This window comes from Sinocyclocheilus grahami, unplaced genomic scaffold (genome assembly GCF_001515645.1).
Source record: "Sinocyclocheilus grahami isolate Dianchi unplaced genomic scaffold, SAMN03320097.WGS_v1.1 scaffold575.1, whole genome shotgun sequence".
Lineage (NCBI taxonomy): Eukaryota > Metazoa > Chordata > Actinopteri > Cypriniformes > Cyprinidae > Sinocyclocheilus > Sinocyclocheilus grahami.
Window position 1 is genome coordinate 15,681 of NW_015505754.1, and position 27,834 is coordinate 43,514.

Sequence of the window (27,834 nt, forward strand, 5' to 3'; positions counted from 1 at the left end):
ATTTTAAACCTCTTAAATCAATTTTTAAATCATTTTCAATGTTTTAAATTCCTCGTCTTATTGTTGAGATAATTTTTTTTAATTATTTTTTCATTTATTCATTTATTTCATGTAAAGCACTTTGAATTACCATTGTGTATGAAATGTGCTATATAAATAAACTTGCCTTGCCTAATGGATTACGCTACTAACATTTTTACTGATTACAATTTGTAAGAATCTACCCAGCTCTGACATAGATATCTATTGTCATGACAACCAGAGCTCGGGTCCGGAGATATTAAATTTAGTTAAAAATGACGTGACGTGTGGCCAAGTATGGTGTCCTATCCTCAGAATTTGTGCTCTGCATTTCACTCATCCAAGTGCACACACACAGCAGTGAGTAGTGAATAGTGGGTCGCAACTGTAACTTTATCGGAAAGAATAAGACTCATCTCAACCAATTTGTTACAAAAAGAAACAAAATAAAATTTATTAAACATGCATCCAACCTAAACCCATTACACTTGGGGAATATTTGAACCGAGCCGGATGGACAGTTCGGGAACTGTGACGTCCAGCGACTAACAAGGGCTCTCTGAAAAATACTGATACTAAACAGGAAGTGTGTGTTCATGACAGGAAACAGAAAACTCCCCAGAGGTCCAAAGGGAAAGACTAAATCAATAGTGTGAAATAATCACTTACCTCTCATTCTAAAGCACACACTGTGAGACTAAATGTATCATACACCATAACCATGATGATGATTTCATCTGCATGCCACAGATTCTCAGTTCATTTTCAGTGATTGGCAGCCAGTAGATGGATGAATGTCTAAATATGGGTTTTAACGCTCGTTACAAAAACCGCCATCCTGCTAGAACCCAAAGCTCGAGAAGCATCTTACAAACATTCTACTTATGTTAGAACTTATTACACTCTCATATATCGCATTCATTCTGCATATAGATCTTATAGGTGACAGATTCTAAAACACATGCGCCAACCTGCGCAAGTTTCCTCTTCATGAATGATTATTAGTGATGTGTCATCAATAATGTTGCTATTTGAACATTCAATGACAAAATTACAGCATCATCATGTGCAGCAAACATCAGCCAGTGTTCCCGATTGAAAACAAGTGTCCGAACAAAACCTGCAGAACGGGCCGATTATTCTGTCTGGTAAGGAAAGACAGCAGAAAGAGTTTGAAGGACAGACAGAAAGACAGACGGTGAGAAAGAGGGTCAGGTGATTGCTGCGGGTCAGATTCTCCACAGCAAAGCTCCACTGATTAAAGTGCATGAACATACAGGAGAGGATTCGATTGGCCGTGAGGAAACTGCTGCGGCCCGCTCGAGTGTGTGTGTGTGTGTGTGTTCAGTAGTCCTCCACCCAGCCGTTCTCCTGGATGAAAGCATCGATCACCTCCTTCATGGCCAGATTGGGGATCAGCTGATCTTGGGTCAGCGGGCTGCGAGTGACTGGGTCAAAATGGCCAACACGCTACAGAGAGAGAGAGAGAGAAAGAATATGTTTGTTTTCTTCACTAAAGGCAAAAAAAATCCTTTGATATGTCCCATCCCTTTTTAAAATATGTTGTAACTACACCATCTGCCTGCAAAAAGCATCTTTCTCCATTAACAGCCATTTAAAAAATATCTCGTTTTAACAAAAACTACAACTATTAAAAAAAAATTATAATTTTTGCTAACAGAAATAAAACAATACAATATCACTCACTATTAGAAAAAAATATCAAATAGACAACAAATAGAAATGCTGCCTTTGCAACTATGTACTTTAAATGAATAAAACTGAAATAGAAATATAAAAAAATAATAATAAAAAAGACCCTAAACAACAAAACTAAAAATAAATCTAAACCTATTAAAAACATGTTTGTTAACTTAAAACTAAAATAAAATGCAATATAAATATTAAATTAAAAAAAAACTCAACTAAAATTTCTAAAACTAAAAGTGAAATAAAACTAAAGACATATTCTTTTAAAAAAACGGAGACGACCCTAAACATTCAACGAAATTACTAAAACTTAAATTAAAATTTAATGAAAACTGAAAATACAAAAATAAAATCTACTTCTAAAGCATAACAGCTCCTGCTGGTAGACATTTAAAAATGTTTGTTATTATTATTATTATTATTATTATCAAAAACTAAAACTATTAAAACATGATCATTGAAATAAAACTAAAAGAAAATTTGATGAAAAAGACAAATGTTGCCTTGTACTAAAGTTACTAAAACTAATGAGAAATTAAAAAATGACCAAAAAAAAATCTAAATACTATAATGAATTTAATAATAATAATAATAATAACAACAATTAAAAAAACACTGCTGTAATCTGATCCGCCAATGTGTAATTTTTCAGCCAATCGTGGCGCCATTCTCCTGTGCCTCTGAAGTGAGAAGTCTCATAAAAAAACCTGGCAGCAATCTCAGCGCCTCAAAAATGTCCGAATTCTTGCACAAGTCAAACAGCCGCCGCTGAGATGCAGGGGAACGTGAATGCGATGTTACCTGTAGATGCTCCTCGATGTCCTTGCGATCGTAGGTGATGCCGCTAGGAGTAATGCAGGGTTCTCTCATCAGCTCAAAACTGATCTTCCCACACAGGTAATCTGGGATCTCTCGCTTCTGCACAACAGCCAATCAAACACACTGGTGCTCAATCTACAGTTATTTGGACCAATGATAGATGTTTATCACAACGTTTGAGATGATCTCTCCATACCTTCCTCTTTTCATCTACTTGAGAGAAAAGCTCGTCCATGTCCATCAAATATTTATCCTGCAGGAGCAGCACAGAGCACAGGAAAAGACATCACTTCATCAAACGTCCACCGTTCAGAGCTGTGTGTGTATTTAAATGCGTGTCTCACATGTTTGGATTTGATCTTGCCGCCGTTCTGACTGTCCTCCGACTGCTTCACTCTGTCGTCTAGCTCTCTGAAAACACCCACAAACACAGAGACGGACAGGTGTTACAGCGCAGATTTCTAAAGCAGATCCGCATGACTGACTGATGTGAGCGGCACCTCTCTTTCTCGGCCAGGATGAGTTTGGTGAGATATGCATGCAGCTCGTTTTCTTGGCTGATTCGCTTCTCTTCTATGCTGTTCCAGCGTTTCTTCTTGGCAACGCGAAGAGCACTTGGGATATCGTCTCCGAAATTCAGCCGCTGTTCCTTGGCCAGGTTATAAGCTGAAAAGCATTTCAAAGAGCGACTTCATCACACTGCAACTATCTGATGTCTGTTTAGACGTCTGGATCATTTCTATGATGCTTTTTAGGGATGCACCGATGCTGATGATGGATAATTATTTATATTATTAGCTCAATAATCAATATATTGGATGCAAATGTACATTATTAGAGACTGAGTTACATTATAAAACCTGAAAATGTGCTTCAAATGACACCAAACATCACATACAACAGAAAACTGCTGCAGAAAGCAATATGCTGATTTGCTGTTCAATTATTAATAATGGTTCTTCTTATTATCTCTGTTAAAATCAGTTTTTTCAGGATTCTATGATTAATAGAAAGAACATTTATTTGAAATAGAATATTTTTAATGTTTTTACTGTCACTTTTGATCAATTTAATGCATATTTGCTGAATAAAAACATTAATTTCTATTAAAAACACACACACACAGCATTTGAATGATATTATATATCATGGTTTCTGATCAAATATGAAGCTGCACAACTGTTTTCAACATTGATAATAATCAGAAATGTTTCTTGAGCAGCAAATCAGCATATTAGGATGATTTCTGAAGATCATGTGACACTGAAGACTGGAGTAATGATGCTGAAAATACAGCTGCGCATCACAGAAATAAATTACATTTTACAATATATTCACACATAAAAGAGTTATTTTAAATTATAATAATAATAATAATTCACAATATTACTGATTTTACTGTATTTTTGAGCCTTTGATGAGCAGAAGAGAATTCATTAATAACATTTGAAATAGTAATGTTTCCAAACTTTTGACAAGTACTGTGTAAATATACACAGAAAGAGAGTGTTTTTATCTTTAAATATATGTATTTAATATATGCATTATCCATCTATCTATCTATATATACTGAAAATAGAGAGAGACAAAGAGAGAGCGAGAGAGTGCCATTAATTAAAAAAAAAAAAATTACATTTGTGTTTAGCAAAAGAAAAAGTCGACGAGTATATAATGACAGAATTTAAATTTTGGGGTGAAATATCCTATTAAAAGCATATAAAAAAAACATTTGAAAAAATTCTAATTTAAATGTGTAACTTATTTCTTAAAAAAAATTTAAAATTCCATAAAAATTCCGTGTGTACCTCTCTGTAGATTGCCGATGGCCTCTTCATAATTCTCCAGCTCCAGCTGACACTGGCCCAGGAAAAAGTGCGCCTTCACCGATTGGCTGTCGAGCTCGAGGGCGTGTTTACAGTCGGCCAGTGCCTTGTCGTACTGCTGCAGCTTCACGTAGCAGAGCGCTCTGTTAGTGTAGTACACGGCCACCGACGGGTTACGATTCTACACACAGCACAGCAGAAACATCTTCAGTACAACAGCACAACTCTGATCATTCCTAGAAAAATTACGTGGGGTTTTTTGAGAATATCCAGACAATCTCCACTTGAAGAGTTAAATGCATTACTGAATGACAAACATGCATGTAAATATTATATGAACTGAGCACAGTTGTGCTGCTTCATATTTTTGTGAAAACTGATTGATTTATTAGCATTCTTTGGTGAAAATAAAGCCAACAGCATTTATTTGAAATCTTTTGTAACATTATAAATGTCTTTACTGTCACTTTTGATCAATGTAATACATTCTTGTTTAATTATATATATATATATGTGTGTGTGTGTGTGTGTGTGTGTATATATATACACATGAGAGATGAAATTAACCGATGACAGACAAAGCAGAATCCCAGTAAAAAAGGTCCTTCTGAAAGGTAAATTTAGTCTATGACTTAAATACAGGCAAATTAATATTTACATATTCAAATGAAATGATTTCATTTAATTAGCCTAGGTCTAATTCATATAAATATTGAATATTAACCCTATTTATTACAATAAGTATTACATTTAAAAAAAATAATATCACTAGTAACAAAATGCCACCTTCTGTGCCAATTCTGCTGTGCCATCTTACCCCACAGGATGAGTTTTATAATTTAAAATAATTGTTATAAATTATAATAAATAATTAATTTTTACTCCACAAATCTAAAAACACTGATGTGTCCACAAGTTCCTCATTAACAAACATACACAAATAAACTTTGATATTCAACATAACACAGCATCGCTAATCACAATTGTTCAAAGTTTCTAATTTTTTTCACATTTTCAAAAGCTCGATGTCAGTACGAGTTTTTTTGTCTATCAAATGTGCATATTAATTTAAACAGTTTGGTGTCGGTACGATTGTTTTTTTGTCTATCAAATGTGCATATAAATGTCAACAGTTTGGTGTCAGTATGATTGTTTTCTCTCATTGTGCTTGTAAATCTCCTCTAAACGGACACACTCCTGCTCCCCTCACAATGGCCTTGCTGTAGCTGGTGGCGGCCTCCTGGTACTTGCGGCTGAGGAACAGGCGGTTGCCCTGCTCCTTGAGCTCCTGTGCCGAGGAGCTTTTCTCTGGGCTGCTCGCCATCTTCTCCACAAGCTCTGCGGTGGCCGCTCCCCCCTGCTTACCGATCCTGTTCCCCGTCTCTTCGGTGAGCACCGGCCTGTCCCGGGGACCCCAGATACCTGCAAACCTCTCACACTGCAGGGACACACCAAACACACACATATCAATTTACATTCAATGATACACATTACACACACCAGGACTACACTACACACATCTACAGCCTGCAGAATGCACATAACACACACATCTGGGCTCTGATCAGCCCTGGACAGCTGTGGCAGATGATTCAAACTCCTCCAGCAGTACAGTGAACATACAGCTCATATCATTTGAGCAAAACCGAGATTGAATTATTAAATTGAATTATGGTGATTAGTAGACAAACTCTGTAGCATGACACGTGACTGACACATCTGTACGTCTACAGGCGGCTTAATTAGTTTAACACAGCCCATTTGACTTTATATTCCATATTTTAGAAGTAAAATAAGCATGATTTTACGCGTACCGGGTTTGAGTGCTGAACAGACGCCCGTCGCTAGCAAACCGGTCGCGACGCTAGTGCTTTTATGATCACTTTTCGATCCCTTATACCGAATAAAACGCTGCCAAACTCATAGTCCGACACGATCATGACATTAGGGTGACAAATCTCCGACGTTTTCATCGGCGAGCGCTAAAAACACGACATTTCACTGGCGGGTGTGAGACGCTAGCATCATGTTTCTGTTGTTGTGACTGAGCCGTGACGCTGACGTTGCCGGAGGTGACGCTCTAGCGTAATGACGCCATCTGTTGGCGACGTACAGAAACGTAACAAAAAAAAAAAAAAAGATTTGTTCTATCTTTTTAAAGTTAATTTTAATACACATTAACTAATGATTTTAATCAAATCAGTAGTGAAATGCATCCTTCACAAACTTTGTTAGACACATTAGATCTGTTTGATCACCTGCAATCTAACGTAAAACTGTAATCTAGCATGAAAACGTAACATTTTTAAATGTATAAAATCCCTATTTCATATTCAATTAATTGCAGCAAAAAATACAAATTTTCCAAAACGCTGTAACTCATATTTTGTCAATTTTGTATTAAATTTACAGGCTAAAGAAATAAACAGCTTCAATATTACAATACACAGGCATTCAGCTTTAGTAAAAAGAGACTTATCCAACTAATAAACTGAGGATGTATTTCCTTCATTAATGACAAACACCACTTAAAGTCATAAAACCATTTAATGTACTTTGTTAAGGGCAACATGAAATCAAAACAGCCTTATAAAAGATCATGTACAGAGTAAATCAAACAATATGCCATGACGGATGCACTTGTTTAGATTTATTAAACTCCTACGCCTCTGCTGCCGATACAAAGAGAGTCACTCTCTGTCTCTAGGGGGAAATACTGCAGATATATTTAAAGAAAGGGCGTTTAGACTGACCTCAGAACAGCTTCCAGCAAAACATGCACACATCCACTCAGGACAAACCCAAATCCCAAATAATAACAGACATTATGGAGGGGCAAAAAAAACCTTCACTCCACACACACACAATATTGTCATTTCAACATTTGACTGAATCCGACAGGTTTAAGTCTCACTGGACTGAGATATTAAAGACTACAACGACTGTAATGAAACCGAGCGTGGGCAGTTTACTACGGACCAAGCAAACATGATAAATAAAAAAGTGGGTATGTGTATGAGAGCGCGCTGTGTGTGTTTGTTGTGGTAGAGTGAGATGATTCAGATCTCTCCAGCCTCTCTGTCATCATGACGGCGAGACTCCGTCCTCCCGTTCAGTCCGTCTGATCTCCGCTCGGATGGGCTGCGCTTGCTCTCCCTCTCGTGATCACGGTCCCGTGAAGACCTAAGACACACACATCAATCCACTGTTGCTACAAGATCATGGAGGCTTTGTTTTTTTTTATGGTGGAAACCATACTTGACGTATTTATTTAAAACAGAAACTAGAAAAATATTTAACAACAACTTAAATTATGGATGCACGATATTGGATTTTTGCCGATATCCGATCATTTTCAACTCATTTTGGCCGATACGATATATAATTATTTTAATATTGGTTAGTTAACAAGAACTTTTGTTAGAATTAAATAAACAAACAAAAAAAAAGTTATTTTATAATTACAGTACATTGAATATTTGAAAGCAGCTATAAATAAACTCTATATTAATCACTGCATTTTCTCTTTTTTTCAGAAAGATGCAGTGGTAACCTTAACATTTTATTTTATGGTTTAACATTAGTAAACGGTCTAAAGCAAAAGAGTTGTAAAAATTCTGAAAATCTTTTAGAGCTCATTAATTGGTTTAAAAAAATATAACATATTACACATTAATGAATAAATCGGTATACATCATTATTTAATTTAAGTGTCATGTTTGTGATTTATATATTTTTTTTTGTTCATGTAAGCTATAGCTTCTGACCTTTAAATCAAAACATACTCATGATTTTATGGCATCAATTACCGCTTTATTTAATCAGAAACACAGTCTAAATATCATTGGTGTATTTTGCTTTCATTTTATTAGAAATAGGCCAACAGCGCCCCATACAGAATTAAAACTCCTTACTGAGCGGGCATTAGGACCAAGGGGAGGCCGTCACTGCTGCCACTGCAGGTGATATTACTATTTACTCTATCACACGCCAAACCTGTACTGCATTCTCAGTTTAAATGCAGCGATCCAAAACAGTGAATACAATCACCATTCAGGCAAAACTTTGCTTCAAGAAGAGCCACAATGCTGACGTCATCTAATCACTAGCACACCCTGAGCACATGTGAGTTAATGTATTCCTCTTATCAGCAAGACATATCGGCATAATTTTTCATATCGGGCCGATGTCAATATTTATATTTAAAGTCATTATCGGCCGATTCCGATATTAGTCATAATATCGTGCATCCATATTTAAAATTATTGTTCTTAAATTATAACAATAATTAAAAAAAAAATTAAATTGCAAAAAATAAATTAGTTTCAGAAACTGTAATAAACCACAATTCAGGCTTTTCAAAGCTTTGAGCGAGAAAGTATTCATTGTTATTACTTGTGCGAGTGTTCTCGGCTGTGCCGCGAGCGGGATCTGGATCGGGAACGGTGCCGCCGGCGTCTGTCGCGCTCTTTGGAGCGAGAGTGGGAACGGCGCTTCTCTCGCGATGCGGAGCGGGAACGCCGGCGTCTGCGCTCTCGATCGCGATCACGAGAACGCGACCTAGAAACACAAGGAGAGGAAAAACAGACATGAACTGGTACATGCATGAGATTAGAGAAATATTCTTGTTGCCACTATATGAAATAATCACAGACCTTGATTTGCATGTTTGTTGTAATAACTGACAATAGACATAAGCTGCCATGAAAATAAATGCTGAATGAACTAGTGAATGAGCAACTGACCTCTTGCGTTCTCGGCTACGCGACTTGGTCCTACAGGGAAAACCAGAGAAAAATAATTATTTTGGTCAATATTGAGATCGCTATTATTTAAACTGATTAATCATACATTTATTGAATCTTTTAAAAATAAACTTGTCTTTTTAACAGTGGGTTTCCTTGAACTTTATATTTCAACAAACAAAATAAATGTAAAAATAATATATCATAAAAATAAATCAGCATACTAGACAAAGATAACTTCAGATTCTTTCACAAAAATTAAGCATCTTAGAAATGCATGAAGGTCACATGAAAACAGAAATTATGTCAAATATTATTTATAACGGTGGATTTCCTTACATTTTAAATATACTTTAACTTATAAAAGGGTACAAAACTAGAGGAAATATATACACAGGGCATTTGCGACTGAAAACTACTGCGTGCGACTATGAAATAATATTTAGGAGCACCTGTGCGACTGACCCGGTCAGCATATTTGTGTTTGCGCTGAGGGAGCTTCAAAGGTTCTAATATACATACGTGTTTCTGCAGCGTTGAGTAATGTATCACAGACATATCCTCTCATTATAACAAACACAGTGTTGACGGGGTGTAAATAAGAGATTCAGTGTGCAGTGTCGAGAGCTTCGTCGATTATAATGGAGTTTTGTGAGATTGGGATAAACTAAGATGACTGACAGCTTTAAATGATTATTAAGGGCGTTTGCAAATGTGATATTGATTTAATATAACAGTTCATTAAACAAGAAGTTACTATTAAGTGATGTATATTGTCTGACAACAACACAATTGCCTTATTTTGCTCTATTTCATCAACGAAAATAATTATTATATATTTTTTTTAAGTAACAGCTGAGCCGCTGCGCATCTCCATCAAACACAGCGGTGATTCGTTTATGAATGAACTGCGTTTTTAAACAAATCCAGTGAGTCAATGATTAAATTACCCATTCATAAACAGTCACGTACTTTGTTCCTGAATGATTCAGCTGTTCGAACGAATCAATTGAATGAATGATTCAGTGATAAAATCAGTGACTTGACGCCACCTGCTGGCAGTTTTAGTTAAATTTTTAAAGCATCTTTTCTGTTATTTAAATCATTTTTATATTCAAAATGTTATTTTTAAAACATTAACCTCAACATGAATTTATAAATTTAATTGCACTCATGCGACCTCTGAGCCTCATTAAACGTCTGAAAATACACATACAAGCCACTTGTGTGTTCTTTTGTGCCATCTCTGTAGCACAAATGTATTTCTTAAATACTGATTTTATTTGATTGGTAACTTATTCTTATTCTACTTGTTTTTATTCTGTCGTTTTAATTAGAAATGTTAAAAAGCGTATAAATATTTTTTTTTGATTTTGACAAAAGATGACATACTTTTAATAAAGTTAGAAAAATGCCATTACAAAGGTAAAAACAAAATCCCCTATAAATCACTTTAAGGAGTCAACTATCACCTCGTAATGGGAAGGTTAATTTTTTATCAGAATTTTTGATTACTGATTAGAAGGTGCTCCTACATTTTTGACCGTGCTCCTAAATTTTTTTCATTAGGAGCACAAGCGCTCCTAAAAAGAAAAGTATCCGTAGAGCCCTGACACACATTTAAATATCATAAAAATAATAAATAAATAAAAACTAGCAAACCAGACAAAGATAACCTCTACATTACATTTCATAAAAATTAGGAATCTTAGAAATGGTCACATGAAAATGTGCATAAAATATTTTCAAAAATAATGTTTTCAACAGGCAATAACCTTTGATTTTTAAATATATTTTAACACGCATAAAAAAACGAAATATAAAAATGCACTGGCAAACCACACCAGATAATTTTAGATGCTACAGAATAATTCACAAAAATTAGGAATCTTAGAAATGCACAAAGGTCATATGATGATGTGCATAAAACATTCTCACCGCTTTTTCATTCTCTCCTCTCTCTCCCGCTCTTCCCTCCGCTTCAGTCTCTCCTGGTTTCTCCTCTCCTGTTTGTCCTGCACGGTTTTCTGTAGAGATGAAATGCTGCAATGTCACTTACTATTCGAAACCAATGACCCCCGCCGGCACCTGGGTTGGTCCGACCCGATACCTTCAGCAGTTCCAGCTTCTCTCTGATCTGAATGAAGCCCAGGTGCAGTTTGCCCCCAAAGTGGTCAGCGAGACGCCGGTCGTTGTCATGGAGACCCAGATAGGCGGAGCAAACCTCACAGACGCGCAACTTCTGCTGCTGGAAACTGGAGGCGGGCATAGAGTTCCTGTACTCTTCCTGTAAATAAACCAGAGCAAATGATGATGCTACAAAGAGAAGACAATCATCCAGAAAACACTACAAACTCCCACTAGAGTGAGAGAGAGATCAGACTGTAAAATATTAAAATGGTAACATCACATTTTGATCAATCAATGCAATGTATGTGAATGTATGTTGGCTAACCTCTGCATCCTTCTTCTTAGTTCGGACTCTCTCAACCTCCTGTAGAACTGTCTGGGCTTCATCCACATTTCCCTCAGCGCCGAGCTGTTCAGCCTTCGCCAGCAGCTTTCCAATCTCCTCGTTTAACGCGTGAACCTTTTCTGCCTGCCAACCAAACACACAAAGCCAATGAGACACAGATCGTACAACTGCATGAGCTCTTTAGAAAATCCAGGGAGTTAAATACACAATGCCTCATCTTATCAATTTTCTCTTTTTATTTAAAGGTAAAGGAAGGTCTGCTCGATTATGACAAAAATCATAATAACGATTGCTTGGTCAATACTGAGATCTGATTCGGTTTTTTTTTTTTTTTTTACTTCCACTAGGGTTATTACAGTTAACTAAAACATACATACATACATATATATATAAAACATTTCACATTGTTTACGTTAACAAAAAGAAAATGTTAATTCAATTAAAAATATAAAATAAAAACTTATTCAAACTATAAATAAAACGATAGTTTTATGTCTCGATACTAAGATAACACTGAAAAAAAATTACTTAAAAACAAAAAAAAAACAACTATGCTGTAATTCACTTTTACAACCTACTGACAACTACAAAACATTTAGGGAAGAGCAAAGCGCACTGTTGTAAGGGGTGCGCAGAATTTAAGACGACAAAACAAGAGCATTATTGTGAAATGCAATGCGGCACAATTGTTTTATCTTGATTATCTTGTTTCCTATCATTGGAAGACATAACTAAAAATCTAATTAAATTGTCCAGTGCTAAGAAAATGTGACGTGATAAAACTAGTAGTTCTGAGTCTAAATTCTGACATTCGAAGCAGTCAGAATACACTCACTCCACCTCGATTTAAATCAATATTAAAATGGGCAAGTTCCCATTTTGCTAGGCGACTAAAAACATTGACTAGTTTGAGACTCATCTGACTCCACATTATTTTATTTAATTACACTGATGTGTAAATAACTCAAGTCCCGTCCACAGATATTAGTGGATTTCTGGTTGACATTTTCACACTGCACACATTATTGCACCCAGCGCTATATAAACACTTCATACCTTTGCGGCCACCTCAGCGCTGATCTCTTCCTGTGTCTCAACGAGACGCTTCTTGGCCAACTCAGTCCTGCGGTCACAGTCGGCAATAAACGACTCCAGGTGATCCACCGCCTGCACAGCACAACACAGACTCAGCATCAGAATTAAAAAAGCCTTTGCTGCAAATTCATTGAAAACACCAGCAGATGAGCTCGACTCAATACGGAGTCACTTACATCCAGTTCGAAGAACAGGTCTCTCTCCTTAGACGAGATCTCATAGTCTGCTCTCAGTGCCAGGTCATGGATCTTAGAGCATTCGCCAAGGTCCATGCGCTACAAACAAAGGGAAGAGATGAAGACTTCATCAATATGCTGCACAAATAATCAGCGTTGACTGTTGTAATATGTTTTCCCTCACCGTTCCAGAGAGGATGTCATGTGGGCAGCAGTTGAGCAGGTGCGATTTGCAGACGCGCTCATCTGTGAATTTAACCCGCTGTCTCGACTCATCTCCTGTAAGGACACAGCACATAATATACATTGAATGAGACCACACACACACACACTCGCACACGTCTCACACACACACTGCGTCCGCTACACACTGCTAACTTTGCGGCCAAGGGTCACAGACCTGCCTGTCACTGCGGTGAAATCTGACATATTTTGTGTTTGACAGTGTCAAATATAATCTGTGCTAGACAAGAAAGTAAAGGCTTTGCTTTCATGTAGATTGGAGACATTTAACCTCCACTGACCCAAGGCTGGTTTCTTTAACTGGCTCCTTAATGTGAGTGTCTAAAAATAAAGCGATAGCGTCTGATCATGGACCAAACCAAGAGGCTAGCAGTCCCTGTTATTATTAGTTATTTATTCTGTACAGCCACCATATAAATGGACTGATGTTTTCTACAGTGAGCATTAGGACTGGGTAATAGAGATAAAAAATTATATCTTGATGCCTAAAAAGGTTAAAAATTATTAAATAAAAATTACTACAAGACATCCAATTTATATTCACCAATATAACACGCATAGTAAAACAAAATGCACTGCATTTTATTATAAAATCAATTAACATGAAAAATGCAACAGAAAGATGAATAATTTGGAAAGGAATCAAACCTGCTTAATTCAATGCCATTTCTGCAAATAAAGTTCAAATCAGAAACATTACGTTTGGGAAGTTTAATAAAAGCATTAAAATCATTGCATTATTATTCAAGATGTTTCTAAACATTATAAAGCCAGAAAAAACACATAGCTTTAATATCACCCAGCCCTAGTTTGCATGATGCATCTACGCTTTTATAACTGAGTGCAAAGGTGTATGGGATAGCAGATCAGAGAGGGATGTCATGTTTCAGAGAGCCATCTTGTACGCAGTAATAGCACTAGCCCTCATGCGTACATACAGAAATGCTGCATAATCTAATGTGCATATTAAACCATAGTTGACCAAGTTGAAATAAGACAGTGAAAGGTTAATTGATACACACTGTGAGGTCTCTCCCATTCAGAACCCCTCCTGCGGTCCCAGCCTCTAAAAGTTTAAAGGGAAAAGCTTTTCTTGCCCAAACCTGTAATGAGGAAGCTGGGAATGATACAGAAGAATATAAGTGAAGACGTCGGCGGAGGAATTTGAGTTTTCTTTCCTTTATCTTATTTTATCTTTCTTATAAGTGAGATTTGAGGAAAGCGGCTCAGGCACAGCATCACTGATCTACATCCGCCTGGGCAGAAGCTGCGTGTCCTCTCTGCTCACTCTTACGTTACCAACTAGCGTGATGTGTAACACAGTTACTGCTGGAAAGCAAACAGTATTGGTTTTCATATTCATAACAGCTTTAAAAAGCATTGGTGACTCACGGCTCGATGAACATGAGGCTTTTCTGCAACTCCCTTGCAGATGTAGGCTGGCAAACATACACTGAACCTTAATGAATAGAATAAAGGGGCCACAATTGTTCAGTCTGTATGAAACAAATGTACGGGAAGCATATAAATTCATCTTAGCATTCACACAGACAGTCGCTTCATTCACACGGAGGCTGAGCTTTCTTAACTCAATTTAACAAATTCAAGTGCGTCTGCTCAAGTCCCTTCTGTCGTTTACTCATCTTAAGCAAAATCCTCTTGAGCGGATCAAAATCATATAACAATCTAAAAGTCATATTTCCTCTTGGCACTGCTCCTTCAGATTTAATGCTTGCATCCATTTTTGGGGAAATTACTTCTTATATGTGAAATCCAATTTATTAATAGCTGATAACAAGAGAGATGGCCAAAGATGCTTTATAAATGGTTATATATTCTAGCTTTTAAATATTTTATACATTCATAAATACGCATATATTAATGTTCACCCAATACTAATTTACAAAAAAAAAAGTCAAATGAAAGAGCACCAGCCATTGACAAGGTTGTAAAAATAGCCAAAAAACCAACAACTTACGCTGTTTTATATATTTTATATACACATATACAATTAATTCACGCACACATTTTCTCATATATATATATATATATTTTTTTTTTTTTAATACATTTATAAATATTAAGAGAATAGAATCCACTGACAACAATGCTGTCAAAATGGCAAAATATCAGCTAATTAATTGGCCTTGACATCATATTGGTCTATCACTAACTTTAATAATAATAATAATAATAATAATAACATTATTTTTAATAGCATTACCAATTACGTTACTTAAGGGTTGTAAATGCTGGTGCCTGTATAATTCCTATTCTTAATTCTTCTAAAAACAAGACTATTTTCTCAGCTTTTTAATAACAACGTATTTGAATATAAAAGTATAACAAATTAAGAAACTAAAGCGCCATTTTTTTTATTTTAAAAAATTCCATTCGCTTAGCATACGGGACCGTGACGTCATCACTCCCCTTCACGTACGCAAACATTAAACCGAAGCGTTTCAAGAGGAAATGCTGCTGCATTTAGCTAATCCTAAAACTCTGGTTTATATCTTAAGACATTGTTTTTACTGTTTGACTGGGTTATTATATTCAGGTCTGGGTTAATCTGAGCGCGCGGCCTTCAGAAATCCTCTCAGAGCCGTTAGTTAGCACGCGGCTAACACTCACCATCCCTCGACGTTCCCATCAGCTGATCCAGCAGAGCCTTCATCTGAGCCTGGGCCGACATCCTGACACGACTAACTCGCTCGCCACACAAAGGTGATGGTGACTTTACCCTAAAGATGAACGTTTAAATCATCTGCGGACAGCTTCGCTGCAGTGTCTGTCGTCGCCGCCGTCGCTCTCTTCAGCAAACGGGCGAGCGGCCAATCAGAGCGCGCTACGCACTCTTAAAGAGACAGTGCACTTTATCCTCCTGCGAACCAGAAAAAAGGTTTTGTGAATTTTGTTATTTTTTTATGTCATCACATTGGTTGGAGCGTATCTTTTTTTTTAAAGATATTTTATTCATATTTTATTCTATGTCCTTTGTAGAGGACGACAGGACTAAATTATATAAATATAATTAATATAATATATATATATATCCCATCCTGATTATCCCCCCCCCCCTTTAGTGTACAATTGTTTGTTAAATTTATAATGTTATTCATGGTATCTTGACATATTTGTAACTTTTTTCTGTTTATATATATATATATATATATATATATATATATATATATATATATATATATATATATATATACACATTAACACATTAATTATACAATCTAATGTAAATCAAAAACTGCTCATGCTGCATGTATTTAGCATCTTTCTTTGGATTATATATATATATATATATATATATTACTATTACAATTTTTGTATTATTTATGTTTTATGAATGGTTTAACTTACATTGATTAAATAATACTTGCCTAATAATTACATGTATAACAAAACCTATAACATACAAATATATGCTAACATCAATCATATTTAATTTTGCAGTTACAACGAATAATTTGAACTAATCGTTTACATAATTTATTTTTACATTTATTTTAATAGTTGTTGTTTTTTTATTTTACAAATATTTTTCAGACGACGGCCTGACACAAAAAGAAGCAATTACATTTCTGCGTAATGTGTACAATTACTAAAACTCTTTCTTAATGAGCTTTCTCAATAATGTCCCAGTAGGTCATTTCACACGTTTGTCTTCAAGAAAAATCCATTGTAACAAAATCGCTCTTTTTTGTCCCAGCCGCGTTGCCGTACGCGGAAGTGTCGTTGCCACGCAGCAGCGCAGGAGGATCGCCAGGTTTGTTTTGATCACGCAGTTGTGTGTTTTACTAAAACCATCGCCGTTTACTTCATTTAACTTGGTTTCTGTTTGGTCAGCAAGTGAAGCTTGTTGAAGAGATCCACCAACGGAGGTCACTTTAACTTCTATTTCAGACAAACATATCAAATCTTCTACAAAACATGATCGTGATTTCGGGTTCTGCTAGACAGTTGTTTCTGATATAAGTTGTATTTAGTTAAAGTGTGGTTGTTATTTAATGCCATGAAACAGGCTCAGGATGTATTTTGTACTTTAAAAATCATTATATACATAACGTTATAACCAGTTACTTTTAAAAGTAATGCGTTACTCCAAAAAAAGTAACTAATTATGGTACTTAGTTACTTTTTATGGAAAGTAATGCGTTACGTTACTTTAGCGTTACTTTTTAAATCTGGACAGGGCTTGCTTGTTTGTTTTTAAAATAAAAAAAGTTGTATTTTTGGCAAATATAAAAGCCTTTCACACCAAAAGTGAAAGGAATAAGCCTCAGGCTGAAGGGAACGTACAGAAGAATGCAGAAGAAGACATTTCAACACTTCAGCAATAAACAAAGACAGTAATGTGTGATTATTAGTACGCTTGAACTGGATCATCGAAGCTCAGAAGCAAATAGAATGGGATTAAATGCATAAAGGATATTTGTGTTTAACGTTTAATTATTGCAGTTTTGCGTCATATTCTGAGTTGCATTATTTTTATTCATTTTGAGGAATACTGAATCTGTGCGAGTGAGATGAATTAATGCATATTCATATTTATTTTAGAGTTACAGTAACATCTGATTTCTCTCAACATGGCGACAGGAGAGCCGTCAATCAATAAATTGGAAAAAAAAAAGTAACTTGCGTTACTTATTTGAAAAAGTAACTCAGATATTCTCTTGTAAATTAAAAAGTAATGCGTTACTTTACTAGTTACTTGAAAAAAGTAATCTGATTACGTAACTAGCGTTACTTGTAATGCGTTACCCCCAACACTGGTTATAACACCTGTTTATATTTGTCAAATGCGTTAGATGGTGGTGTTTTAGAGTGTATTTGTGTATGTGTAAGTGCTGTTGTGGTTAAAGTGCTCCAGAATGACTGAGGTGCTTAGTTTGGATGTTCGACAGCAGCTTCTGTCTGGATGGGAAAGCAGCATGAGTGTGCACACAGAAGTCCGTCAGAAGCAGCAGATTGCGATGTTCTGATGATGAAGCGTGTAGTTTACACTGCTGTTCAAACGATTGGGATCAGTAAGATCTGTAATGTGATTTAAAGAAGCCTCTTCTGTTCATCAAGGCTGCGTTTATTTGAGCAAAAATACAGAATAATGGACTTCTTTTAATTATACTTTAAAATGTAATTTATTGCCGTGATGCAAAGCTGATTTCAGTGTCACATTATCCTTCAGAAATCATTCTAATATGCTAATTTATTATCAATAATGGAAACATTATTTAAAAAAATTTATATGTACATATACATATATGTATATAAAGATCTTTATTAAAAAAACACTAGCTTTGTATTTTTTATGTTCTATCTACTTGTTTTTCTTTGTGTGTGTATATGTGTGTGTATAATATATATATATATATATATATATATACACCTTGCTACGTGTACTGGGTTAGGCTAACCGAGAACTTGTCATTTGCACTTATATATTGTTGCTCTTTTGTTAGTTTTGACTGCTTTTATTGTCCTCATTTGTAAGTTGCTTTGGATAAAAGCGTCTGCTAAATGACTAAATGTAAATGTAAACCGTTGTGTGCATATATATATATATATATTTGAACCTGTGATAGTTTCAGGATTATTTGATGAATAAAGTTAAAAAGAACAGCATTTATTTAAAACAGAAATCTTTTAACAATGCAAGTCTTTATCACTTTTTATCAATTTAACACATTATTGCTGAATAAAAGCATTCATTTCTTTCATTTCTGAACGGCAGTGTATATTGTTACAAAAGATTTATGTTTTGAATAAATGCTGTTCTTTTTAACTTTTTATTCATCAAAGAATCCTGAAAAAAGTATCACAGTTTCCAAAAAAAATATTAAGGAGCACAACAGTTTCCAGCACTGATAATAAATCAGCATATTATACTGATTTCTGAAGATCATGTGACACTGAAGACTGGAGGAATGATGCTGAAAATACAGCTGCGCATCACAGAAATAAATTACATTTTAAAGTATATTAAAATAGAAAACCATTATTTTAAAACGACTGAGAGATGAGAGAGAACTACACGTTGCTCAAAAGCATAATGATCATATTTAATACTCACATTTTAACATGTTTTTTGTTAAAAATGATGTATGGATAATCAAGTAAGCCTTAGTAGCTTCAGTCCGTTACGTCTGCTAAACAAGCTGAAGGTAGACCTTTGTACAGCTACACTAAAAGGCCTTTTACTTCCTAAAAAAGTATGAGTATGATCATTTAGATTTAGATGCCTTAGACATGTATTTATAAAAAATGATACAGTAGGCTTTATAGGGTTAAATAGGTTTATGTCAAATTATTAAAAAGTACTCTGGAATACAACATTTACCCAAATATTTTATGTAACTCTAAACTGTATAATTGACTGCTGACCCAGGCGATCGATTTTCTAATTGTGCTAGTCTCTTGTATTTTCCTCAAACTATAAAATAGCTTTTTTTTTTTAATAATAACCAGATGATTACATCTCATATGTGTCCCTGGAGCACAAAAGCAGTGTTAAGTCGCTGGGGGATATTTGTAGCAATAGCCAAAAATACATTGTATGGGTCAAAATTATAGATTTTTCTTTTATGCCAAAAATCATAAGGATATTAAGTAAAGATCATGTTCCATGAAGATATTTTGTCAATTTCCTACCGTAAATATATAAAAAATTAATTTTTGATTTGTAATATGCATTGCTAAGAACTTCATTTGGACAACTTTAAAGATGATTTTCTCAATATTTAGATTTTTTTGCACCCTCAGATTCCAGATTTTCATTGTTGAGAATAGTTGTATCTCAGCCAAATATTGTCCTATTCTAACAAACCATACATCAGTGGAAAGCTTATTTATTAAGCTTTCAGATGATGTATACATCTCAATTTCGAAAAATTAACCCTTATGACTGGTTTTGTGGTCCATGGTCTCATATGTCTCACCCTCTTGTGTCTTGCAGTGGTGTGCAGCTGGTCTGAGATGGCAGACGCATCAGGACGTAGTTTTGAGGCGGAGCCTCTGAAGGGTGAAGAGGCAGAAGGGGGCGTGTCTAAGGAGAAAAGCTGCACAGAAAAACTGTGCTTGTCACACCTGACGGGGTGGCGCACGGCTGCATTCCTCCTCTCTCTCTTCCTGTGCCTGGTGGTTGTTTTTGCCTTTTCATTCATCCTTCCCTGCCCCGTACGGCCGCAGTACCTGCCCACCTGGAACCGCACGCTACCTGATGCAGGTGAGCAACGTGAAAAACACAGTATGAATGAATGAATGAATGATGCATTTATATAGCGCTTTATTGTGTATTGTTGTACACCCAAAGCACTTTACAATCATGTGGGGGTACTCTTTACGAGAAGTGCCATGGGTTTTTTAATGACCACAGAGAGTCAGGACCTCGGTTTAACATCTCATCCGAAAGACGGTGCTTTTTTACAGTATAGTGTCCCCATCACTATACTGGGGTGTTAGGACCCACACAGACCACAGGGTGAGCACCCCCTGCTGGCCTCACTAACACTTCTTCCAACAGCAACCTAGTTTTCCCAGGAGATCTCCCATCCAGGTACTGACCAGACTCAACCCTGCTTAGCTTCAGTGGGCAACCAGTCTTGGGCTGCAGGGTGATATGGCTGTGGCTATGTGGCTACAGTAGTAACGTTCATGCATTCCTGATTGGATGCTGAATGTGTTTCTCTCCTATAGCCACGTATGATTTCCTGGCTGTTGAGGACGCCAATGAAGACAAAGCCTTGGATGTGTTGTTCATCTACAAGGATGCTGAAGCCAGCCGTAACACATGTTTGAGTGAAGGTAGGCCTAAAAACACACATGCACAAACCCGCTTGCTGTTGGTTTTAGAGATAAAGACAAATCTATTCAATAAAAAACCATGTGAGTCACAAAAAAATTTTAAACACCACAGAAGCATCTTAAAAGAAGTTCATACGGCTCATGCATTAGTTTTCAAAACTTGTGAAGTGATAAGATTCAAGTCATTATAACCTAAAAAAAAATCTTCATAAGGTACTCAAGGGCTGCTGTATTGTGTGTTATGCTGCCTGAAATAATGATTCTTTTTCAGATTTATCAGTCCCATGTCTGGTTTTAACGGCTGTTGATGGCACTGATGGGGAGACGCTTTGGGAACGACCTCTAGCTGCTGAATTTGATTGGCTGGAGTGTGGTGTAAAGGGCCTTGGACTTCAAGGAACAGGCTGTCTGGTTGCTCACGCGGACAATCTCACAGCTATCGATAAAAAGACAGGTATGGGATTTAAGTACGCACCCGTGAACGTCACTGAGAAAAAAGTACAGTGTATTTGAAACAGTACTATGTAAGTATTATGGTATACACTACTGTTCAAATGATTACAGTTGTTAAGTTTTTTTTATGTTTTTGAAAGAAGTCTCTTCTGCTCACCAAGACTGCATTTATTTGATTAAAAATAGCTGTCTTCTATGTGAATGTATTGTAAAATGTAATTTATTTCTGTGATCAAAGCTGAATTTTCAGCATCATTACTCCAGTCCTCAGTGTCACATGATCTTCAGAAATCATTCTGATATGAGGAAACATTTCTAATAATTATCAATGTTGAAAACAGTTGTGCTGCTTCATATTTTTTGTGGAAACCGTGACAAACCTTGATTCTTTGATGAACAGAAAGTTCAAAAGAACAGCATTTATTTTTAACAGAAACCTTTGTAACACATTAATTTGTTAACATTTAGTTAATGCATCAACTAACAATAACCAAACTATTTTTACAGCATTTATTAACCTTTGTTGATGTTACTTAAAAAAAAAAAAAAGGTAACATTTATGTTAGTTCACAGTGCTAACTATATGTTAACAGATACAACGTTTGATCTTACATATGTGTCCCTGCAGCACAAAAGCAGTGTTGAGTCGCTGGGGGATATTTGTAGCAATAGCCAACAAAATATTGTATGGGTCAAAATTATAGATTTTTCTTTTATGCCAAAAATCATTAGGATATTAAGTAAAGATCATGTTCCATGAAGATATTTTGTCAATTTCCTACTGTAAATATATCAGAACTTAATTTTTGATTAGTAATATGCATTGCTAAGAACTTCATTTGGACAACTTTAAAGATGATTTTCTCAATATTTAGATTTTTTTTGCAACCTCAGATTCCAGATTTTCAAATAGTTGTATCTCAGCCAAATATTGTCCTATCCTAACAAACCACACATCAACGGAAAGATTATTTATTCAGATTTCAGATGATGTATAAATCTCAATTTCAAAAAATGTACCCATATGACTGGCTTTTTGGTCCAGGGAAACATATGTATTATGAAATGTTGAGATTAACATTAGCTAAGATTAATAAATGCTGTATAAGTATTGTTCATTGTTAGTTCATGTTAACTGATGTTAACAAGTGAAACCTTATTTTTAAGTGTTAGAGAAATCTTTTGTAATATTATAAATGTCTCTACTGTCACTTTTGATCAAATTAATGCATCCTTGCTGAATAAAACTATTAATTTCTTTCAAAAAATTAACAAAAAAATCATTCTGTGAATGGTAGTGTATGAATATGGTTTTATCACAGTGCTTTTTGTCCAAATCAAAAGTGCATTTGGAAATATTTTGATGTTTCAGGTGTGATCAGGTGGCAGCAGTCGCGTTCTACTGTGCTGAATGGAAATCTCCCACTGATCAGTTTTCCGGATCTGAATGCTGATAAAGCAGAGGACTTTGCCATACTTTCATATAATCCTGAAGCGTCATCATTCACACCCATACCGGTACGACACACACTCTCTCTCTCACACACACACACACACACACACATAGGACTGTCACGATAACAACTTTTTGTTGTGCAATATATTGCCCCAGAAATAATTGCGATAAGTGATATTATTGGCATTTTAAAGACCATTTTATGCCACTGAATATATAATCATAACGTAACAGCATAATAATGCAAGAAGGCCTACACACTTCCAAATGACAACAAACTTTTGATTCTTAAGAATATTTAGATCATGGAAATTAAGTATCAAAATATTAGATACCTTAAAAAACTTGAATAAATAGTAAATAAACATTTTCTAACAAAAAGTGCAAACAAAGAACTTTTATGGACATTTTTCCATCTACAGATTTTTCCCGGACCTTCTTTTCTCTGTAAATGAAGGGTGCACACTATTGCTGAAAAACACAAGCACTACTCAGCAGTCAGATGTCCGTATGCACAAAGACACAGATCCCTAAACAAGATCAAATCTACAGATGAAAGTTTTTTGTAGAAGCATTTTTTTTATTTGAAATAGCACCTCATGACTACACCACATTATGTATGAGAAGCTGCAAAAGACACGGCTTCATGGGAAAGTTGCAAGTTTGCAAGTGGAATGCAAAAAACATGGTGACATTCATTTTTAAGTAAATATAATGGGCGATATATTGCGTCACCAAAAATGTTTGAGGTAATGTACAAATATTGCGCGATATATTGATTATTGTGACAGGCCTACACACACACTCTCACACACTCTCTCTCACACACACACACACACACTCTCTCTCTCACACACACACACTCTCTCTCTCACACACACACACTCTCTCTCTCACACACACACACTCTCTCTCTCACACACACACACTCTCTCTCTCACACACACACACTCTCTCTCTCACACACACACACTCTCTCTCTCACACACACACACTCTCTCTCTCACACACACACACTCTCTCTCTCACACACACACACTCTCTCTCTCACACACACACACTCTCTCTCTCACACACACACACTCTCTCTCTCACACACACACACTCTCTCTCTCACACACACACACTCTCTCTCTCACACACACACACTCTCACACAGGTTTGTTTTTGTGAAAAGTGGGGACATGGGGTAATGCCCTGAAGTCACCTTCTCCTTGTAATACCTGTCATACCTTTGTCATTATACACATTTATGTCCTCATTTGTCACAAATGCTCACACACACACACACACTCACACACACACTTAATAACACCTGTGCTGAAGACTTCGTGATAGTGTTCATTGTGATCTGTTCCCTCTTTCAGCTGGTGTTTTTCTCAGGGAAGTCAGGGGATCAGATCGGCTCAGAGGTGCATGTTGATGGGAACGGGGTGTTTGGTCACCTGCGGTTCAAAACAGCCAGTGGCGCTCCATACCTGCTGTTACTCAAAAGTGTGTAGAGGATTTTAGCATCTCTTCTCTTTAGATTCTTCTTTATGTCCCTGAACTCAACCGTTTCTCTCTCTCCAAAGAATCTGGGCTCTATGCGGTCAGTTTGCGACGTCTGGCAGCTCTGGCCGGTCTGGAGTCTGCGCTGAAGGATGAGAAAAGCTGGGAGGAAAAATCCGACACGCACACTGGATTGATCTCCCTCTATCAGTAATACACATCGGGGGTTAAACCTTATCCACTTTCTTTCTTTGATTTTCCATTCTCATTATATGATGTGTTTCTTCTGATCGCTTCGCCGTAGGTTTGATTCTCTGAAGCGTGTGATGGTTGTTCCTGGCAGTAGTTCTCCATCACTGCTGGTCCAGACGGACTCCAGCGTGTCACTGCTGCACACAGACAAACTAAAGATCGCGTGGACCACAAACACCAGCACTCTGCTCAGGTGAGATTAAAAACACTGATCCCAAACCAGTGGAAGGTATTTGTGCGTGTTACACTGATTTATTCCTCTGTGTGTTTGTCTAGTGTGCCAACATTTGGGCAATTTGACAAAGATGGAATTCCAGATATAATGATAGAGGAAGACGTTGGCAATAAAACCAAAAGAGTAAGTGATCATTGAGGATTACTTATAATAATTTGAGGTGTTATATATAGTTAGATATACTGTGTGTGTGTACACTTTATTTTTTTTCTTTTCGGCTAGTTTTAATCATATGTAAAAACCCTACCATTCAAAATATGGGGTCAGTAAGATAAAAAAAAAAAAAAAAAGAATACTAATTTATATTAATACTTTTATTCAGCAAGAATGCATTCAATAGATCAAAAGTACCAGTAAAAACATTTATAATGTTACAAAAGATTTCTATTTTAATTAAATTCTGTTCTTTTGAACCTTCCGTTCATCAAAGAATCCTGAAAAATAAAATGTATCAAGATTTCAACCAAAATATGAAGCAGCACAACTATTTTCAACATTGATAATAATCATAAATGTTTTTTGAGCAGCAGATCAGCATATTATACTGATTTCTGAAGATCATGTGACACTGAAGACTGGAGTAATGATGCTGAAAATGCAGCTTTGATCACAGGAATAAATTACATTATTAATGATATTCAAATATAAATGGTTATTTTAATTGTAAAAATTAGTTTACACTTTTTTAAAAAACATTTTAAAAATCATGAAAAAAAAAATGCAATTATGCAATAATATATGATCAAAAGAAAAACTGACCCCAGACATTTGGTGCATGTATATATTATCTGTCTAATTATATAGATTAGATTAAATATATATATATATATATATGGTGTGTTTTAGGTATTGGTTCTCAGTGGAAGCTCTGGAGTGGTCCTGTGGGAGGTGAATCTGTTGTTCTGGACTCCGAGTCCTCATCCGGCGTCTGTCCTCACATTGAACACCTACTCCGTGTTCATGCTCTGGGGACAAAGTCACGGCAACCAGACCGTAAGAGCGAAAACATATTCACACAAACACACACCTGCAGAAATGAGCCACTGATGTGTGTCTGTGTTTTTGTCGATACTCAGAATGAGATGCATTCATCATTCCTGCTGCATCCTCGACTTTCCCAACTGCTGCTTGAAAGAAGAAATCCTCCACAGAACATCATCTCTTTTAAGGGTATCTCCTTTTCACAAACGTTTTGTTGCATTAAAAGTTTTTGCTACTGTACCTTTAAGGCATATGTAGGGTTAAAAGTTTGCGAATCGACTGCGAGCACCTTTAAATCGCAACATATTGTAAGTCGGGTTTGTTAAAAAAAATAAACATCTCTCTGCATTTGTGTAGCGACGCTGTTGGAGCGAGGCCGCCACGCCTGTTACCTCGTTCTGACGGGACCAGATGGACGACAGCGCGCAGAACCAGGCGAGACGGAGCCAGTGATTCTGACCAAGCGCAAGATCAAGGATGATGTGTCGGAGAGCGGCGCTCTGAGAGTAACAGCTGATGAATCGATCACTGAAGAGGATGTGAAGCAGGAGTTCTACAGGCTGCGCTTCAGTGATGCACTTTTCTGAAACACAGTAACACAGTTTATATTTAAACACTAATTTTCAAAAAAAAAATTAAACGTGACTGCATGTAGAACTTGAAATCCAAAACAGAGCTCATGTCACGACTGTTTTGTTTAGAATATCTGTTATCTAGTTAAAGCTGCTTGAGATCGATGTCATAAAACCTGAGATGCTTTTATTGGAAACTAAACCAAATCCTATCAAACTGAATGTATTCATTTAGAAGTTACAAACTTGCTGCATTATTTTATGACAATCATAAACTACTGTAAAGCATTTCAGATTTCTGCATGAGGCCAGAGACTATCAGGGGCTACATATATATTTATAATGATCAGGGATTTCATATTAAAAGTGAATCTCATAAAGAACAGTCTGGGTCATGACAAATTTGGTTGGAAATTGGTCTAAATGAGTAGTTCACCCAAAAATGAAAATCCACTCCAGTCCATCGGTTAATGTCTTGAGAAGTGAAAGCTGTGTTTTTGTAAGAAACAAATCCATCAAGGCATTTTAACTTTAAACCGTCACTTCAGGCTAAAACATGAGTCCATAATTCATAATAATGCTTCCTCCAGGAAAAATGTCCATCTTCTGTTGTCTCTCACATCAGAATTTTTCAACATATTTGTTTAGAGCTGTTTTGGACTGTTTAAACGCTGCTTGATCTGTGCAGATTTCTCTCCTGATTCAGACCAGACCACTTTTTCACTGGAGGAAGAGTTATTATGGATTACACACTCATATTTTAGCTGGAAGCAATGGTTTTGAAGATTAAAAAAACGTCTTGATGGATTTGTTTCTTACTATTTGTTTCTTAACTGATGGACTGGAGTGGTGTGGATTATTGTGATGTGTTTATCAGCTGTTTGGACTCCCATTCTGACGGCACCCATTCACTGCAGATGAGTGAGCAAGAGATGCAATGCTACATTTCTCCAAATTTGTTGAATCTACATCTTTGACGGACTAAAGAGGAGTACATTTTCAGCTCATTTCAATTTCTAGGTGAACTATTGCTTTAAATGTCATAAAAGTAATGCCACAATCTAAAAACGGAATCATCTTAAAAATGGCTTTAATTTTCTTTTGCAAAATATAATTTATTCTTTTTTTCCTTTGGATTTTGGTATGAAATATGACCTGGACATGAGATTCATGTTTGGATCATTGTGCTGTTTTCATTGTATTCTGAGTCTGTAGTGGCATGATGTCTTGAGTAACGCTATAACGGAGGAGTTTACACAATGCACATTGTGTTTCATACACACTAAGCATTTAGCTGCATTTTACAGCAACACTAAAAACAAGGCTAGTTGTGTGTGTCAAGAGAAAACTAATGAATATTGTATATTTGCAGTGCAGTGTTGCTCCTGCATCACAGGGCTTTGTGTGTTAGGATGGAGACTTTGTGTCTCGGTTATTAATGGTTTGAAGAGTTCGGGTGAGTCAGAACAAAGTGTTT

General features: G+C 36.1%; 3 protein-coding genes across 7 annotated transcripts; 1 reads left to right on the forward strand and 2 right to left on the reverse strand.

The window, feature by feature from the left end:
• Nucleotides 1-450: 450 nt before the first annotated feature.
• LOC107556653 (STIP1 homology and U box-containing protein 1) lies at nucleotides 451-6,445 on the reverse strand. 2 transcript variants are annotated; one of them, XM_016239791.1, is made up of 8 exons: nucleotides 6,188-6,445; nucleotides 5,584-5,811; nucleotides 4,356-4,554; nucleotides 3,051-3,216; nucleotides 2,895-2,961; nucleotides 2,747-2,803; nucleotides 2,533-2,649; nucleotides 451-1,491 (listed from the first exon to the last, which is right to left on the reverse strand). In XM_016239791.1, the coding sequence occupies exons 2-8, from the start codon at nucleotides 5,695-5,697 to the stop codon at nucleotides 1,366-1,368; spliced, it is 846 nt and encodes a 281-aa protein (XP_016095277.1). In that variant the 5' UTR covers nucleotides 5,698-5,811; nucleotides 6,188-6,445; the 3' UTR covers nucleotides 451-1,365. The 2 variants fall into 2 exon arrangements, with proteins under 2 accessions (XP_016095277.1, XP_016095278.1); XM_016239792.1 differs by lacking the exon at nucleotides 6,188-6,445 and adding an exon at nucleotides 5,925-5,944.
• A 973-nt stretch (nucleotides 6,446-7,418) lies between these two features.
• LOC107556654 (putative RNA-binding protein Luc7-like 1) lies at nucleotides 7,419-15,935 on the reverse strand. 3 transcript variants are annotated; one of them, XM_016239793.1, is made up of 11 exons: nucleotides 15,740-15,935; nucleotides 14,501-14,567; nucleotides 13,050-13,144; nucleotides 12,866-12,964; nucleotides 12,651-12,761; nucleotides 11,574-11,717; nucleotides 11,229-11,405; nucleotides 11,057-11,145; nucleotides 9,119-9,148; nucleotides 8,769-8,933; nucleotides 7,419-7,556 (listed from the first exon to the last, which is right to left on the reverse strand). In XM_016239793.1, exons 1-11 carry the CDS (start codon nucleotides 15,740-15,742, stop codon nucleotides 7,433-7,435), a joined length of 1,104 nt encoding a protein of 367 aa, XP_016095279.1. In that variant the 5' UTR covers nucleotides 15,743-15,935; the 3' UTR covers nucleotides 7,419-7,432. The 3 variants fall into 3 exon arrangements, with proteins under 3 accessions (XP_016095279.1, XP_016095282.1, XP_016095280.1); XM_016239796.1 differs by lacking the exon at nucleotides 15,740-15,935 and adding an exon at nucleotides 14,131-14,211; XM_016239794.1 differs by lacking the exon at nucleotides 14,501-14,567.
• Nucleotides 15,936-16,836: 901 nt separating this feature from the next.
• On the forward strand, nucleotides 16,837-26,807 carry LOC107556656 (protein FAM234A-like). Of its 2 annotated transcripts, none has more exons than XM_016239799.1 (12): nucleotides 16,837-16,883; nucleotides 20,070-20,339; nucleotides 20,810-20,917; nucleotides 21,189-21,371; nucleotides 22,743-22,888; nucleotides 24,194-24,320; nucleotides 24,401-24,527; nucleotides 24,622-24,762; nucleotides 24,846-24,927; nucleotides 25,651-25,797; nucleotides 25,881-25,974; nucleotides 26,143-26,807. In XM_016239799.1, exons 2-12 carry the CDS (start codon nucleotides 20,090-20,092, stop codon nucleotides 26,370-26,372), a joined length of 1,635 nt encoding a protein of 544 aa, XP_016095285.1. In that variant the 5' UTR covers nucleotides 16,837-16,883; nucleotides 20,070-20,089; the 3' UTR covers nucleotides 26,373-26,807. The 2 variants fall into 2 exon arrangements, with proteins under 2 accessions (XP_016095285.1, XP_016095286.1); XM_016239800.1 differs by lacking the exon at nucleotides 16,837-16,883 and adding an exon at nucleotides 16,890-16,998.
• The last annotated feature ends 1,027 nt before the right edge of the window (nucleotides 26,808-27,834 follow it).